At 38.5% G+C, this 16,440-nt stretch overlaps 1 protein-coding gene across 4 annotated transcripts in view; it reads left to right on the top strand.

The window, feature by feature from the left end:
- Herc6 (HECT and RLD domain containing E3 ubiquitin protein ligase family member 6) overlaps nt 1–14,893 on the top strand; it is a 54,926-nt gene extending 40,033 nt beyond the window's left edge. For 2 of the 4 annotated variants that reach the window (XM_076566866.1, XM_076566865.1), the window contains exons 16-24: nt 3,796–3,927; nt 5,793–5,936; nt 7,253–7,288; nt 8,353–8,519; nt 10,052–10,115; nt 11,177–11,247; nt 13,141–13,324; nt 13,418–13,520; nt 13,752–14,892. In XM_076566866.1, the coding sequence (XP_076422981.1) occupies nt 3,796–3,927; nt 5,793–5,936; nt 7,253–7,288; nt 8,353–8,519; nt 10,052–10,115; nt 11,177–11,247; nt 13,141–13,324; nt 13,418–13,520; nt 13,752–13,966 (1,116 nt within the window). In that variant the 3' untranslated portion in view covers nt 13,967–14,892. Of the gene's footprint in view, nt 1–3,795; nt 3,928–5,792; nt 5,937–7,252; nt 7,289–8,352; nt 8,520–10,051; nt 10,116–11,176; nt 11,248–13,140; nt 13,325–13,417; nt 13,521–13,751 lie in introns of all 4 variants that reach the window. The other 2 variants (XM_042273403.2, XM_042273406.2) reach the window with 2 other exon arrangements.
- The last annotated feature ends 1,547 nt before the right edge of the window (nt 14,894–16,440 follow it).

The raw sequence follows: 16,440 nt of genomic DNA, 5'->3' as shown, positions 1-16,440 counted from the left end.
CTCTCTGTAGGTGACATCATTTCCCTACGTGAACATTCCTAGTAAGCCATTCTTTTCCTCTCCTCACTTTATCTGATTTTAACTATGGCTGTGATCTTAGTGCCAGGCTTCAGATTCTTTAGTTCTTTGGAGCTTGGCTTATAAGCATCAACACGTTTAATACTATTTTATTAATGCTTTGATAACTTTGTATAATGTATTTTGATCATAGTAACTTCTCATCAAACTCCTCCCAGATCCATTCTCACCTCTCTTTCCACCCAACTTCATGCTCTTTCTCTCCACCACCCTCTTTTTTAACCCTAGCCAATTTGTGTTACCCCAATACTCTTGGGTGTCGAGCCTACCAGCAGTCATACCTCCCCTGCCGTTATCACAGACCAGTATCTCTTCAGTTAGGGGTGGGGGTTTGTACTCACCCCCTCCCATGGCTCAATGTTGGGATTTTGTCTGGGCTGAACTGATACAATTCTTGTGCATGCTGTCACAGTCACTGTGAGTTTGTATGTGCAACTGCCCTACCATGTTCTACCTCCCCTGGCTTTTCCAATCTTTCCACCCTCTCTCCTGTGAAAATCCCTGAAACCATAGGGAAGGAGTATGATAGAGACCCTATCCCTGAAGACAAGATGCCGAATCCTTGACTCATAGAACATGGAGAGATCCAGCAGGTACTGATTTGGAAGCTTCACTCCTACTGGGCAGCTTTCATGGTGCTGGGAGGTGCTATGCACACAGCCACAGGAGAGAAAGAATCACGAGTCTCACTCACTTGTGAGTCCTGCCTGTCCTGGCGAGATCTGCCCACTAGTGCAGTAGGGGCACGAGTGCTATGGAAATAACCAACCATTTTCTGGCTCAATTTAAAGCCCACTCTGTGAGAGTAAACCAATACCTGGCGCCATTATTGGGGCCACAGAACCTGTGTCCAGGTAAGTTAGAGGCCCCAGGGGAGAACCTGCTAATATTATTCTGCTAACTGGACGTGGTATTAAAACAACTAGTAATGACTTATTGCTGTACCCATAGATTGTTAGTGAATTTCTCAAACTTCATCAAAGAAACTGCACAGCAGTTAACACAGAGGCCCATCCATAACAGCTCAACATGCAAAAAATAAGCCTGCAGAGGGCTCAGCCCTAAACAGGACATCTATGTCCTATACCCAACATATATTTTTCTGATTTTGAGATGATGGCTGGTTTGCTCGCTGAACTTACTTTCCACTCTGACCCTTTTGTTCCTCTCTCACAGTTATAATATTGCCACACAGCATTTATATATTTTCTTGCTCACCATCAGCCTAAGTTTCTTGTTAGATATATAATGTTCTTTCCCTGGACGGTGTATTAAGAGTTTTTCAAACATTTTTGATTGCTAAGGCTTGTTTTCTAGGTCATTTCTCAGGAAAGGTTCATATTGATTTATGATATGTAGATTTTAATGATTCATTGGAATCCAACATCACAAACATTATTGTTTTTATTATGAATTCAAATATCATTGGCCATCTCTATAAAACAAATAAGTCTAGGACACGATGTCCACAAAATAAGCCATTTCAACAACAAAATATTTCCTTTTTTATATTCTATTAATTACATATGACTTTTGCCAATGTACTATGCCATAAATTCCATAAATTTTTACAATAAGCAATCAAGACACAAAGAACATCCTAGTAATGTCATTCCCAAAGTAAAGACTCTCCCTCTGCTGTTACTAGCTCCTGGCAATCACTGTATCATCAGTCTAACCAAGTCTTTTCTACATTCATCTCCCTGACAGTCTGGTCCCAAACATAACCTCCCCTTAAAATCCCTTCAAACACTTCCTTCCATATGTAGTATTTTCCTCTACAGAATGTCTAGTCTATCATGTTAATGAGTACATGTTAGTTCTCATGTAAATGTACATGTTACACATCATGAAAGGCTAGAAGAGAGCATTTCTAGTAGCAAGTCTTATGGCATACTTGGGAAGCAGACTTCACAGCTCTAGTCTCCAAAAGATATGATGTACAAAGTCAAAATGGTAAACTTCAAACTAATCTAAGTACTTCAAACTAACCAACCAATTCAAATGCAGAGATGTAGAAAGGGGGGGGGGGCCTCCGGTATGGAGAACAGGTAGAGATAATGTGACAACAGGATAAGATGGAGATTCTCAATCTAGGTCTTCACGAGGCAAGGGAAATTACAGGTATTTCTGCCTGCTACAGTCAGTGGCCACTGTGTGTCACTTCGAGCCATAGACAATGCTTTCCAGAAGTCAAGTCAATGTTGCTGAAGCATTCCAGAACTACAGACTCCTGAACACAGGAGTCAATTAAGAACCCGGGGTCGGGGGAAGCTCAAGGAATAGCAGAACAATCTAGTAGAATCGTATAAATGTCTCAGTATGTGGTGGTAGCAGAGATCTAGATTAGGGTTCCCCAACCCAGAGTCGCATATACCCTTACCTAAGATGGCAGAAAGCGTATATGGGCAAACACACCTAGCCTAGAAATTTGTTATCCACTAACCAAACTGTCACCTCATGATTCCTAAATATTGCTTTATTGTCCAGGTGATAGACCTGAAGGCTCAGAGGTGTGTTGAAGGTTAAATCAAGGGTACCCAAGTCCATTGTTAAATTTCCAATCCAAAGAAATTTAACAGAAGCAAGACCAAGGCCTACAGTCATGAAGAAGTGTTGACAATTTAGGGAAGCTCAAGATACTCCCATTTAGAATAGCCAGGATGATGCTTGGTAACAGTGACTCCCTGACGCACAGTTTTAAAGACTTCCAAAGTGGACGGTGATTATTTGCAGAGAGCACCCTCTCAGAGAATGTCTTCTCTTTGTCTTCTTCCCTGTCTCCGCCACAGCCCTTAGAGTCATTTCTGAGGTTTAGGTGCTACCACTGGACTTCTGGAGGCTGATGGTAGATTGTTCACTTAGTATGTCTGATACCAGCATTGATCGTGCTTACTAAAGTAAGGGATTTTTGACAGTTTTAATAACTTAACTGTTCATGCCCAGTCACTAATTTTTGCACATGAACACTAGATGTCACAGTTGGTTTGATTGATCCTGTAATTGTATTATCTTACATTTTAAAGATTCAATAATACCTTTGTTAAATTACAAATACACAGAGCATTGGCAGCAAGAGACAAAAGGTATTTTTTTTGGAAATACTAAATATAAATCAAGCCTGGTGCTTTGTGCCGATAATGCCAGCACTCAGGATGTTGACAGAGGGGTACTATGAGTTCAAGAAGTTTGGCTGCCTGGTGAGACCTTTTGCAAGAGCAAACCCAAAGGAGCAAACACACAGGAAGTACTTAAAAACCCTAGGATTAGTTTTTATAAAATGGTGGGGAATTGGGTAGCCCAGGCTGGCCTTGAGTTTGAACCTTTGTCTTCTTCCTTGTCTCATACATTTTTATGTATGATAAATACATAAATAGTAACCAAGATGATCTTTAATTTCTTACTAAAACATGTTTACATTTATGTGCCATTTGTTTGTATGTGTGATGCCATCTACAAATGGAGTTCAGAGGACAACTTGCTTGAGTCAGTTCTCTCCTTAGTGTATAGGTTCCAGAGAGGGAATTGTGGTTAGGAGGTTTGGCAGCAAGCTCCTTTGCCTTCTAAGCTATCTCACCAGCCCCAGATCTTGAATTTTTTTGATCCTCCAGCTTCCCCCAGCAGGGACTGTAGGCCTGTTCCAGCATTCACACTTTTATCCCCGAGAGTCTTAAAGGTCCAAAGGAGAACCAACTGAAAATTGTCTTTTTCTAAAAGTGTGAAGCCAGGGAATTTGAAAGAATGAGACCACCATTCCTAATACTGAGAGTCAGACGAAGTCACCTGGTTGAAGACACCCTGCGTCAATTAGGACAAGCTGAATCCTTTGACCTTTGGAAAACACTAATGGTAAAGAAAAATGTCTTGCTGGGCTTTTTTTTTTTTTTTTTGTGGGATGGGGCATAAGAAGCTGCATTAACAACCATGGTGATTAAGGTATTAAGGTTTCCAGAAGTTTTCCCTTTCTCTTAAGGGAATAGAACATTTAATTACATGTTAAGTTGCAGGTTAACTCATTATTGATGGTTCTAATGACTCATCCCAGTATTTAATGAAATAAAAATAACAATTTATTTTATAAATCTTCTAGTCCAGCTGAACTTCTGGGTATTTTATTTTATGAATGTGCATTTTTATGTATGATGCTAAGGAATAAAACCACCATTTCCACACACGCTAAGTAAGTGCTTTACCACTAAGCTACATCCCCAGTCATATGGATTATTGTTGGAGTTCGTTTACATATCTGAAAGTTAAATAGGCATTGGCTGCACTATGCTGATACTAGCTGAGGACATTGAGTCATACTTTGTATGTCCTTCCTCCTCTTGGGACCAACAAACATGTTCTTCTCATAGCAGTGCTGGAGATGCAAGCTAGCAATCATTCAATATTGTTTGAGCCAAAGAAGACTCATGAATGAACCCAAGCCGAAGGCTGGGAAAATTGCAAAATCTCATGCAAAAGAATTCAGTCAAGAAATAGTGAGGAACTAGGACTGTTTGCGCACTCAATAGGTAGCAAATGTCACAGGCAATTTCTCCCATGTTGCTGGTCTCGGCTTTCTACAATGTAGGTTTCAATCCCTGCCACTCTTTATTTACTCTCTATTTAATGCTTTGTGGATGCCTGTAGAGTATTTACTGTGTGGCACTTCAGGACATTTACCATATCGCATACTTAACAGAACATTGACTAATGCTGTGGGTAGGAGGGCAGCCTGGAGTCCCAGGGGGAGTGAGTAGATTTTCCTGATACCAGCTGAGAGGGTCAGTAGTGAGCGCCCCACAGAAAAGAGATCCTGGAGGAGAGCACTCAGACCAGGCAGGGTGATTTCTCAGCATGTGATTCAAATCAAAAACAAAGAATTTTATTTTTGAAACCAGACTCCCTTTGTATCTAGTTTTCTTATGCTTTGTGAGGATATCGATAGAACTTTCTTTTCTCTAAAGGAAATGACTGTCCTTAAAAAGATGTTAACTTCAAGACAGATATAAAAGAGACCAAGCATGACAAGACTGCCCTTCCTAATCCTTGCCCTCGCTGTAAGTCCTAACCAGGCCAGAGAGTTTGGCCAAAGATCAGCAGGAAAGCTCTCTAGGACAGAGTAAGCAAAAATGGAAGGGACGAAGCTCAAGGCTGCTCATATTCAAAATACAAGGCCTGGGAATGGTAGAGTGCTTGCCTAGCATTCCAGGGGTCCCAGTTCAATCCCCAGCACCAGAAATTAGATATATAAATAAATGAAAGAAATGAAATTAGCCAGAAAAGGAAGTAGAAAAGGAATTGTCAGAGCAGGCAGGGTAAAATGAAGTCAGTACTGCGCCATGAAATCCAGAGGCAGGGAGAACTGTTAAAAAGAGGAGCTGGTTCATCTGTTTCCCCTGAGTGCAATGGCAACTAGCTTAGGCAAAAGTACTCAGCCCACGCTCACCGGAAGGGCTGCTTACAGGAAGTAGAGGCTGGAGAATCCAAAAAGCAGTTCTTTAGAGATAAGGTTGCACAGTCTGAAAGAGAATATGAGTCAGCGGGCTCCTGGCCTTCCCTGCTTGGCAGCAAACTGAGGGAAGACAAGGTGTGAGGAGGTAAAGCAGTGTGTGTGTCTGGCAGTTCTAGAGAATTCGAGAATGGTCAGGGCAGGCCCAAGACTTTTCCACAAAGGGCAAAGAGCTGTATTTTAAATAAGAGTCTTGAAATAAATTTTCTTTGTGTAGGTTGAATTTATTCAAGAAATCCGTGCTGAGAGTGGAGGGGTGAGTTCAGAGTTCTTCCACTGCATATTTGAGGAGATGACAGACCCCAAGTATGGAATGTTCATGTATCCCGAAAAGAGTTCCAACATGTGGTTTCCAGCCAGTGTAAGTTATGTCTTTCTCATAGAACATATTAAATGCTGCAATATGAAAACCATAGACGACAGTGTAAAATCAGGACTGTACATCTCTTTTGAGTAGTGCCACATCACTCATGGCGCAGGAGCTGTGCCTTGGCATGATCTGGCAGCATGTAGAAAACCAGACTTATCTAGGTGTGCTATTGCATACCTAACCTCAGTGTTCAAGGCACATGTGGAGGGGACAAAACTGGAGGACAGCTCGAGCTGTTACTGGGAAGCTCAGGGGAAAAAAAAAAAAAAAAACGCACTCTGGCCCCACTCAAGATCTACAGAATCAGAACTCACAACACATATAAAATCACCTCAGTGATTCCTATACATGTGAAACTTTAGCATTAATGAAGTGTAATTGAAATACAATAGACAACACAGAAAATACCCAATTTGATGATATACCTATACACCAGGGAAATGATCGCCTCAGTCAAAATAATAAACATGTACATCATTACCGAAGGCTCTCTCACACTCCTTTCACGTCCATCCTTCCTAAGCAACTACTGATCTGCTTCTTGTTACTAGAGAGTGAACCATAGTCTGGTTCTATAAATTTATATAAATGGAGTTAAGTATGATCAAATTTAATATCTGTCTTTTTTTCATTGAATATAATTACTCTGAGATGCATCCATGTTATGGCATGTGCCCATAATTCATTCCATTTTTTTTAGCTATGGAATGATATTCTATTGCATGGATATCTTAAAACTGTTTACATAATTCTGAGGGACAGTTATTCGGTATGTGTCCCAACCTGGGCTACAGTGTGAGTTCCAGGAAAGGCACAAAGCTACACAGAGAAACGCTGTCTCAAAAAAAATTTTTTTTGAGAGTTATAATATGGAATGCTTCAAATTAGTAGAAACTGTTGATAGCCTATCATAGGTAACTGAATTCTGAAAAGTTGGTTGATTTGTCTATAATGTTTTTCATTTTTATCTTTTTTATACATTGTATTATACAGTGTCTTACTATGAATGCCAGGCTACCCTTGAACTCGCGATCCTCCCGCCTCCATCTTCCAAGTGCTTGGATTATAGGAGTGCACCACACTTAGCAAAGCCCTCGCTTTTAAGTATAGTCCTACAGTTCTGCTCAGTAGAAAATAGATATACACATACCCCCCCAATTAATAAATGCATATGGCTTGATAAAATATCAAAATCAAGTTGAACCAGAGTACATGTTGCAAATTATGGGATAGAAAACTGAGGTTAGGAGAGGCCTTTGCAGATGGTTTGTTCTCTACTTTTAACTCATTTCAAAATTTCCATCCAGAAAATAGGCAAGAAGAGTGAAGAGAACAAACATCCTGTGAGTTACTGACCCTCATGAACCTGCTTACAGCAAGAATGTCACTGGAGTGGGCATTGTAGAATTTCACACTAGCAACACTTCCTCCCCTGGGCTGCAGTTTGGGCCAGGAAAGTTTTGTTTTGTTTTGTTTTTCTAACCAGGACTACAAGATGCAGAGAAGAAAAGTAAAGACAGCCGCATTAGTCTGTTTTTGGTGGTGTCACTTTAATGGACTACCTGAGTACTTTGTTAAGGAGAGTAAGTCTATTCAGCTCAGAGCTCTAGAAGTCTAAGGGCCATGACACTGACATTCATTAGCTCTCACAAGGACTCCTGGCACAAGGTATCAATCAGGACAGGATTTTCTGCAGGCTAAGAAATGGCATAGTAAGACAGAACGCCAGAGTGAGAAAGGGGCCCCATGGGAGCTATACCAATGGTAAGCCTCTATGTGGGGCTGCACTGCTAAATGGAGACATCATGTAATGCTCATCTGGCATTTGTTCTGCCAAAGTGAAGCATCAATACAGGGCCACCTTCCTTCCTCAAGGTTGCTTTTCTCCATTAATTGGAAGGGAAGGACCTTAAAATTCCAAATAAAAACTTTGTAATTGCACCTGAGCATTTGTTTCTACATTCCAGATATGCTATCAGTAAAAAAAAACAAACAAACAAACAAACAAACAAAAAAACATTTGCTTAATGTTCTGCATTGTTAATTTATATTTAAAATTATGCAAGAAGCGGGGCATGATGGTACATGGCTGTAATCTCACACTTGGGAGGTAAGGCAGGAGGAATCCAAGGTCACCCTCAGCTACACAGTGAGTTTTGAGAACATCCTATAAGTCTCAAACAAACAAACATAAACAACAGAAAGAACATTATGGAAGAAATTTAAATTTTATTGCAAATTAGAACAGAGTTTGAAATGTGTATTCTTTTGAAACCCGGTTTGTGTCTAACTTGGGGTATTAATTAGAAAAAGGAGCTAAAATTGGTTATTTATTAATCTAATTGTGCCTTTGTATAACTGGTTATTTATAATAGCTTAGGAGTTTTTTTTCCGTCTTATTTTCCAGCCTAAGATTGAGAAGAAGAACTATTACCTTTTTGGGATCTTGTGTGGACTCTCCCTATCCAATTTAAAGGCTGTCAACCTTCCTTTCCCACTGGCTTTATATAAGAAACTTCTGAAACAAAAGCCATCACTGGAAGATTTAAAAGAACTCAGTTTTCCCTTGGGGAAGTAAGTATATACATTTGCTTGTTAAGAACAGTATTAAGGCTTAGTGCCCTTTAGATGAGCTTCCATAATCATGACTTTCAATAAGCCTTCAAAAATGATGAAAACCCAGGTGGTCCTTTGATCATTAACTAACTAATACAATAAAAAGAGTGGACCTGGGCTCTTTAATCAAGATGGAAAGTACTTAGGTGACTTCTCAGGATGTGCATTGGTTATTCTTTTTATCCTATATATACATATAGTGCTATAAGTGCACATACATATATAGATATGCTTCATAAATATATGTTGTGTATAAGTGCATATGTATATGGTTTATAAATAGACACAGTGCTATATAAGTGCATATATATATATATATATACAAAGTTTATAAATAAATTTAGGGCTATAAGTATATACATGTATAGATAGATATGTTTTATAAATAGATGCAATGCTATAAGTCCATATTCATAGAAGTGGTTTATAAATAGATTCAGTGTGTGTATAGAGATGTGATTGATAAATGTAGTGTGATAAGTGCATTATATAAATAGATGTGATTTATTAATAAACACAGGGCTATTTGTGTGTGTATATATACAGAGATATGATTTATAAATAGATACAGAGATATAAGTTTATGAGATAGATGTGATTTATAAATATAGTGCTTTATGTGTATATATGTGGTTTATAAATTAATCTAGTACCATAAGTGCATATATATATATGATTTACAAGTTGATTTACTACCATAAGTGCATATATATATATATATATATGGTTTATAAATAGATATAGTACCATAAGTGCATATGTGTTTGTTTATAAGTAGATACAGTGCCATAAATCATATATATATATATGATTTATCAAAAAATGAAAGCATGCTCAGGTTTACTAGTAACTGAGTGAATATACATGAAATGCCTTTTTTCTGCCAACAAGTTTCTTAAAGTGTTGACAAAATATTGAGGGAAATGATTATTTTTCATGGACCATTAGTGGTAGATTTTTATTAAAGCAGAATTTCTCAACATTGGCAATTTTGACATTTTAAGCTTTTCTGCTTTGAAATGTGTTGGGTGGGGATCCAACCCCGGGGCTCCTCCCTCTTGGACAATAGCATCTACTGACCTATAACCTTGGGCATCTGGTTGTTTGAATTCTCTTTGTGAGAGGCTGTTCTGGGCATTATGATGTGTTTAATAATGTCTGGGACCACTACTTACTAAATGACAACCCTTAACTGTGACAGCCAAAGACATCTCCAGACTTTGCAAAATAAATCCTCCCCATTTTAGAGGTAAGGGCTCCTCTGTGTAATAATTTTCACAGTATGCAGCAGTATCAACAAGGTAGAGTTGATTAACAAATCAAATTTTAAATGAAGATAATTCAAGGAAGAGGAGTAGGAAAAAGTATGAGAAGAAATTTGCACTGAATTTTGTGCATGTCTATATACCTTAATTTTGCCCCATTGAATGATTATTACTTTAAAATTTTATAATACCAAATATGTAATTTTAAATTCAATTTTTCAATAGGAGTTTGCAAGAAGTTCTAAATTGTGAGGCTGATGACATTGAAGAACTTCATATACATTTTTCTGTGAGTAACAGGAAAAAACTAGGTTGGCTTTAATCTGGTTTTTTGGTGGGGAGTTGCTCAAGATTGAATCCATGCCAAGAAAGTATTATACTACTAGGATACATCCTCAGCCATTATCTTTTATTTTAAAAATACTTTTATTGGCCGGGCGTTGGTGGCGCACGCCTTTAATCCCAGCACTCGGGAGGCAGAGGCAGGTGGATCTCTGTGAGTTCGAGGCCAGCCTGGGCTACCAAGTGAGTCCCAGGAAAGGCGCAAAGCTACACAGAGAAACCCTGTCTCGAAAAACCAAAAAAAAAAAAAAAAATACTTTTATTATAGAACCTTTAATATGGAATGTCCACATTTTTTTTTTCTGGAGCTAAGGACCAAACCCAGGGCCTTGCGCGTGATAGGCAAGTGCTCTACCACTGAGCTAAATCCCCAACCCCAAATGTCTACATTTTTAAAGATAATATTTCTGTGAAAATTTCTCCAACCTGGTCTTCATTTGTATATCTTATGTGTACAGACTCTTAAATATGGATATAGCAAACATTCATTTAATGCAAACAGTGTCCTTAACTAAACAGGATAATTTGTGCTTGAAATATATACATACAACATGTATTGGGGAAGGTTTAAATTTTTTTATATGGCAGAGTAGCTCCTGCCTTTAATCCCAGCAGCTGAGAGGCAGAGGCAAGGGATCTCTCTGTGTTCAAGGCCAGCCTGGTCTACATAGCAAGCTCCAGGTCAGCCAGCATTACATAGAAATACCCTGTCTCTAAATCTTAAAAATCTAAGTGTGTGTGTGTGTGTGTGTGTGTGTGTGTGTGTGTGTGTGTGTGTGTGTGTGTGTGTTTAAAAGTCTGGAGTTGGGTGTGGTGGTGCATTCTGGGAAGGGGTATAGGCAAGTCTGAGGCCAGATTGGCCTACATAAATAGACTCTGTCACAACAAACAAAAGACTTAACTGAAAAATGATTGTCTCCAGTCATTTTACATTTTATAGGGAATATGTACTGACAATAATCGCAGATTTATGTTCATGTTTATCATTCGATTGTATTTTGGTTACAGATATACTGGGATCAAGAAGATGCTGACTTAATTCCAAATGGGATCTCTGTACCTGTGAACCAAACCAACAAGTAAGATTCGAGACCTAAAATGTCTACTTTGAATAGGCATTAAATGTTTGTATCAAAACAATTTAAAATATATCTGAGCTTCTCAGTTCTTCATTTTAGTTCCTTGTCTTTTAGAATGCTAAACAGGTAGGAGAAGACAAGAAATGATTCAAGAATAGATATTTCTGTCATCTAAGAGATTTTTAGTCCCTGGTCTATGCTATACTCTGTTCCAGATACTGGTAATGGAGCTGTGAAAAAGACAAACTGATATCAGAGTGGGCAGGAAGCTGATACCCAAATAGACTATCATGTAATGTATCAAATAAACCAACTCATGCCTGCTTAAGGGACCTGACTGCAAACTGTTCATCAATGTTCAGTTAAAGTATTAGCAATTTGAAGTCCGCCGTGGCAGGAATATTTTAAAAATTGGCAAATGTTACAAATGAGGTTTTCCTTTCTGTCTTTTCTGTTTTCCCTCCACCTGCTCTCTCTCTCTGTTTTTCTCTTCCTCTCTGTCTCCTTACATCCCACTCTCCCCCACCTTCCTTTTGGAAAACTGGTTGTTACACGTTTAGCAGCATATGACTGGTTATGGGGAGGACAGAAGGAGGAGCTTTAAACAGGTCAGTTAACAAAGGCAGTTTAAAGTGGTGTTGGTGGTGTGTGTGACCATGTTTCTAGTGGCAACCCCACTTAGCCTACTTTTCATTACTATAATGAAATATCAAACACTGGGTAACTTTATAAAGAAGGGAGTTTTATTTATCTCACAGATCTGAAAATGCATGGACCACATCTGTCCGTGGCCTTCTTGCTGGCAGCATCTTGAGTGTGAGAGAGTAGTGCCTGACAAGACATAAGGAGCACGAGTGTGCGCCTCTTTTGAACTTCCTCTTGCACTCCATTAGGCTACCAGAGTTCAATGGTGGTGCTCTATGTAGTGATTTTGTGTAACTAATCACTCTCCAAAAGCCCACCATAAACACAAAGTCAGATCAACTTTCTCTCTTCTTAATACCCAACAATGGTAGAAATATATGTCAAGACATAAATCCTCGTGGGACAGTCAAACCACATCCACACTGTGTCACTTGCCACCAGGAAATCGATGATACTGTGCAAAGTGTATTCTATAATGCAAGGCAGACCTTTCAGAACTTATTTCCACAAATTAGTTCTGCTGAAAGAGAAAAGGCGGGAGGAACAAAAGGCACCAGCCCTGAGAACATCACTTTTGGATGAAAATCTATTGACTAGATAGAAGTTTCCAGGTAAAGAAGAAGCATGCCATGCTAGAGAGAATGTTTACGCTGTGTGGTTCCCTACAAACAAGAGGAAGCAAGAGAAGAGTGGCAGAGAGGAATGTGTAGAGGCAAAGAACCAAGGGTCAAATGGTTGGACTTATGCCCACCCTTAGTCTCCTGTGATAGGAAAGCATATGACATTCCATAGTCATCATACTCGACAAATTTTGAATTTTTGACTATTCTCTAAGCTAGTTACATGAGATATAATACTTCTTTATGATGCTGGAGAACAGCCAGTGAGCAAAATGGCTAAGCTATAATGTTTAGTAGGTTAGAGATATTAAATGAATTTTCCATGTATAATGAGCTCGTTGGGACATATCCCTATAGAAAGTCAAGGAACGCTTATGTTCAGATTGGAGTTACATTTGCTCCTTGCAATAAGGAAAATGAGAACACTCTAAAGCTATAATCGTGCTCTTATATCCTCTAAGGACTTTTCTTGTAGTTGGCTAGGTTTTCATCTCCCTGTGTTGTATGGACTTGTGGGCTACACAGAAGAAATATACTTTGCTTTCTCCATAGAGCAAAAAGAGCAAAATAGATAATATTGTAGTCACTGATAAGGTATGTCATTTTTTTAAATTTTTCTTCCCTCAAGGAAAGACTATGTTTCTAAGTGTGTCGATTACATTTTTAACACTTCTGTAAAGACGATTTATGAGGAATTTGAGAGAGGATTTTACCAGGTGTGTCACTGGGATATAATTAGACGGTTCCAGCCTGAAGAGCTAATGACAGCAATAATTGGAAATGTTACTTATGACTGGACACAATTTGAAAATGTAAGTGACAACCTGAGTACCCTATAACTTTTTCAAATAACTGATACATATCCCCCCTAAAAACTTTACCTCTTTTTTCCTCTTGTTCTCAAGAATTCACAGTATGAAAAAGAATATCACAAATCACACCCAACTATTCTACTCTTTTGGAAAGCTTTCCACAGATTAACTTTGGAAGAAAAGAAAAAATTCCTCTGTAAGTACTGTAATCATCATTCTTAATGTGATTGATCATTCTTAGTGGTAAGGCGCATGAATTTATAGAGGACAAAACCCACGCACGTATCATGACTTTTCTAGGCTTCCCCTGCCCCTGTGCAGTTTCCTATGAACAAAAAAATATGTTGCTGATATTTATTAATTCCTTATTATTTATCTCGAGTTTTTTTTATATAAAATACCTTAACAAAATTGTATTCCTTTCTAGTGTTTCTTACAGGACATGATAGACTTCATGTAAAAGGCCTACAGTTTAACGGAATAAAATTTCGTTGTCCTCAAACTCTCAGTGAAAAGGATAACCCAAGATCATTGACATGTTACAGTATTCTAGACCTGCCTAAATATTCTACCATGAAAAGGATGAAGGAAGCACTTCAAGTGGCAATCAATAATAACAAGGGGTTTGTCTCACGGAGATGATGCTGAAATAATCACCTCCCACCATATAACCACCGGCGTCAGGAATTATGTCTTTGGCTTTTGGGTTCTTCAGTTTTTCCTTAATCTAATTCGTACAAAAGGTTAAAGGATTTTACTTAGAATTAGTCGGACAGTTTTTTCGATAAAGAAGTTATGAATTAATGTTTTAGTGGAACAAGATTCTGTAAAACATTTGCTATATTCCTAATCTTGCTATTAGAATGTTTGTTTGGGCTGAAATATTTTCTGAACAACAATTATCATTTAATAATGTACTAAATATTTTAAATATTCAGTATTGGTGCTAGAGAGAGAACTCAGTGGTAAAGAGCACTGGCTGCTCTTTCAGAGGACCAGACTTTAATTTCCAACACCCACATGGCTGCTCACATCCCACCTGTAACTTCAATCCTAGTAGATCTAACACCCTCTTCTGGCCTACAAGACACTGCATGGATATGATACACAGACATACACACAGACAAAACACTCATAGATGTAAATTAACAATAAATAAATAGATAAATAAATAAAATAGTATTTACTTAAAATGTTATTGTACCAATAATAAACTATTGATTTGAAAGAATATATAACTCTGAAAAAGTTAGCAAAAATATGCACTGCTCTCAATATGTTTTTAAGGGACATAAATGTATATTTTGTATTAAGGAATATATTTAGAGTTTTTGATCTTAGTAAATGCCAAATAATTTATTTTCAAAATCTAAGTGTTGAAGTTTATGATTCTTTGAACGTATTTATACATATACTTAGTACAGTGTTTCTGAAGTCATTTTAAATGTAGATAATGTTATTTTGGTAAAATATGGAGCCCAATCAGGAACTCATCAGAAAATGTGAAGAAGTTGAAATATGTCTTATTATGATGTTATAGAGCAAATAATGAAGTTATTGAAGCAATATATAACTACTATGGGAAATGACCAATATGTCTTATATAGTGGTTTTACTTAATGTTACAGTGTAAACTGCATTATACAGCTCTTATCCCTCTGGGACTATAGCTCCAAATAAACCCTTCCTTCTATATGCTGCCTTGTTTGTGATGTTTTATCATAACAATAGAAAAGTACTAATACAGGGGGCTCATATGCACTGATTATGTGACTCACTTTGAGTATAGAGTGAAAGAGACAGTGTAAAGTAAAAAAAAAAAAAATGTGCAGGTCAGTAGGTCACCTAAAACAGAACTGGAAAGTCAGAAGTGGCTACACATGGCCAGCCAGGAGCCTCTTGCCTTCCACCTGTGAGTAAAACCTAGACCTCTGTACATGGTAGGAAAGTATTCTGCCGCTGAATTAGATGGCCTTACCCTGGCTAAGCACACAGGCCTGTATCTTTCAGCCAGATCCTACAACCTGAATCAGACCACACCTCCCTGAAGCTCTCTCTGGGTCACAGAGTGAGCATGTAGTCTCTGCTGTGGCTGAACACCAACTCCTGATTTATGGTCCCCACCAGTCAGTACCTGGCTTCTCCATGCTTTTTTTTTTTTTAAGTCACATACACTATGCTAAACTAAATCCCAGGGTGTAAAACTTCTGCTACTCCTAAGCAGTTATAAAAAGTCAGATGTTTCCTATTTTCTAGGGATTGAGCTGATATGCCTAAGAATGATTCTCTGGGAAAGGTGCCCCGAAAGATGCTCCCTGAAGAGGTTCCTTTGGCCTCAGCCATTGTCCTTTTCATGCTCCCTACCCCAACTCATTTTGTTAATGAGGTTCCTCTCCAGGTTTTCTCATCTTTTGACTTTAACTAATTCTTATCTTCTGTGTGTGTGTGTGTGTGTGTGTGTGTAGATATGCATGTATCTATGCGGGTATGTGATGTGCATGTCTGTGTAGGCCAGAGGTTGAATTTTAGTGCCTTCCTCTACCATTCTCTACTAACTTTTTGAGACAGGGTCTTCGTTGAACCTGGACTTCTCTAGAAGTTTCAGCTAGACTGGCTGGCCAGTGAGTCCCCAGAATCTCTCTGCTCCCTCAGCAGGCTTACAAACACACACACACACACACACACACACACACACACACACACACACACACACACACACCACTGCACCTGGCTTTTCTGTGGGTGTTGGGGATCCAAACACAACTCCTCATACTTAGATAGCAAACATTTTGCCTATGAATCCATCTCCCCTACTCTGAATTTAAGTATTTCTGTATATTTACACTAAGGTCTGTTTTTCATAAACAGCGTATAGTAGAAGGGTAATTGGTTTTGTTTTAGATTATAACAAACTTTGTGTGTCTGTTGTTTTTTTTTCTTTGAGAAAGAGTCTCCTATTTTGGTCCAGACAGGCCCTGGACTTCTGGGCTCAAGAGATCCTCTTGCCTCAGTGTCTGTGCAGCTGCTCCTACAAGTGTGTACCACCACAACTGGCTTCTTTGAAACAACAAGTCTTTATTCTGGGAAACTTTAGAAGGCTTCCCTTAGTTTTTGAT

The sequence above is a fragment of the Peromyscus maniculatus genome, chromosome 3 (genome assembly GCF_049852395.1).
Source record: "Peromyscus maniculatus bairdii isolate BWxNUB_F1_BW_parent chromosome 3, HU_Pman_BW_mat_3.1, whole genome shotgun sequence".
NCBI lineage: Eukaryota > Metazoa > Chordata > Mammalia > Rodentia > Cricetidae > Peromyscus > Peromyscus maniculatus.
This window is presented reverse-complemented; position numbering and strand designations above follow the sequence as displayed.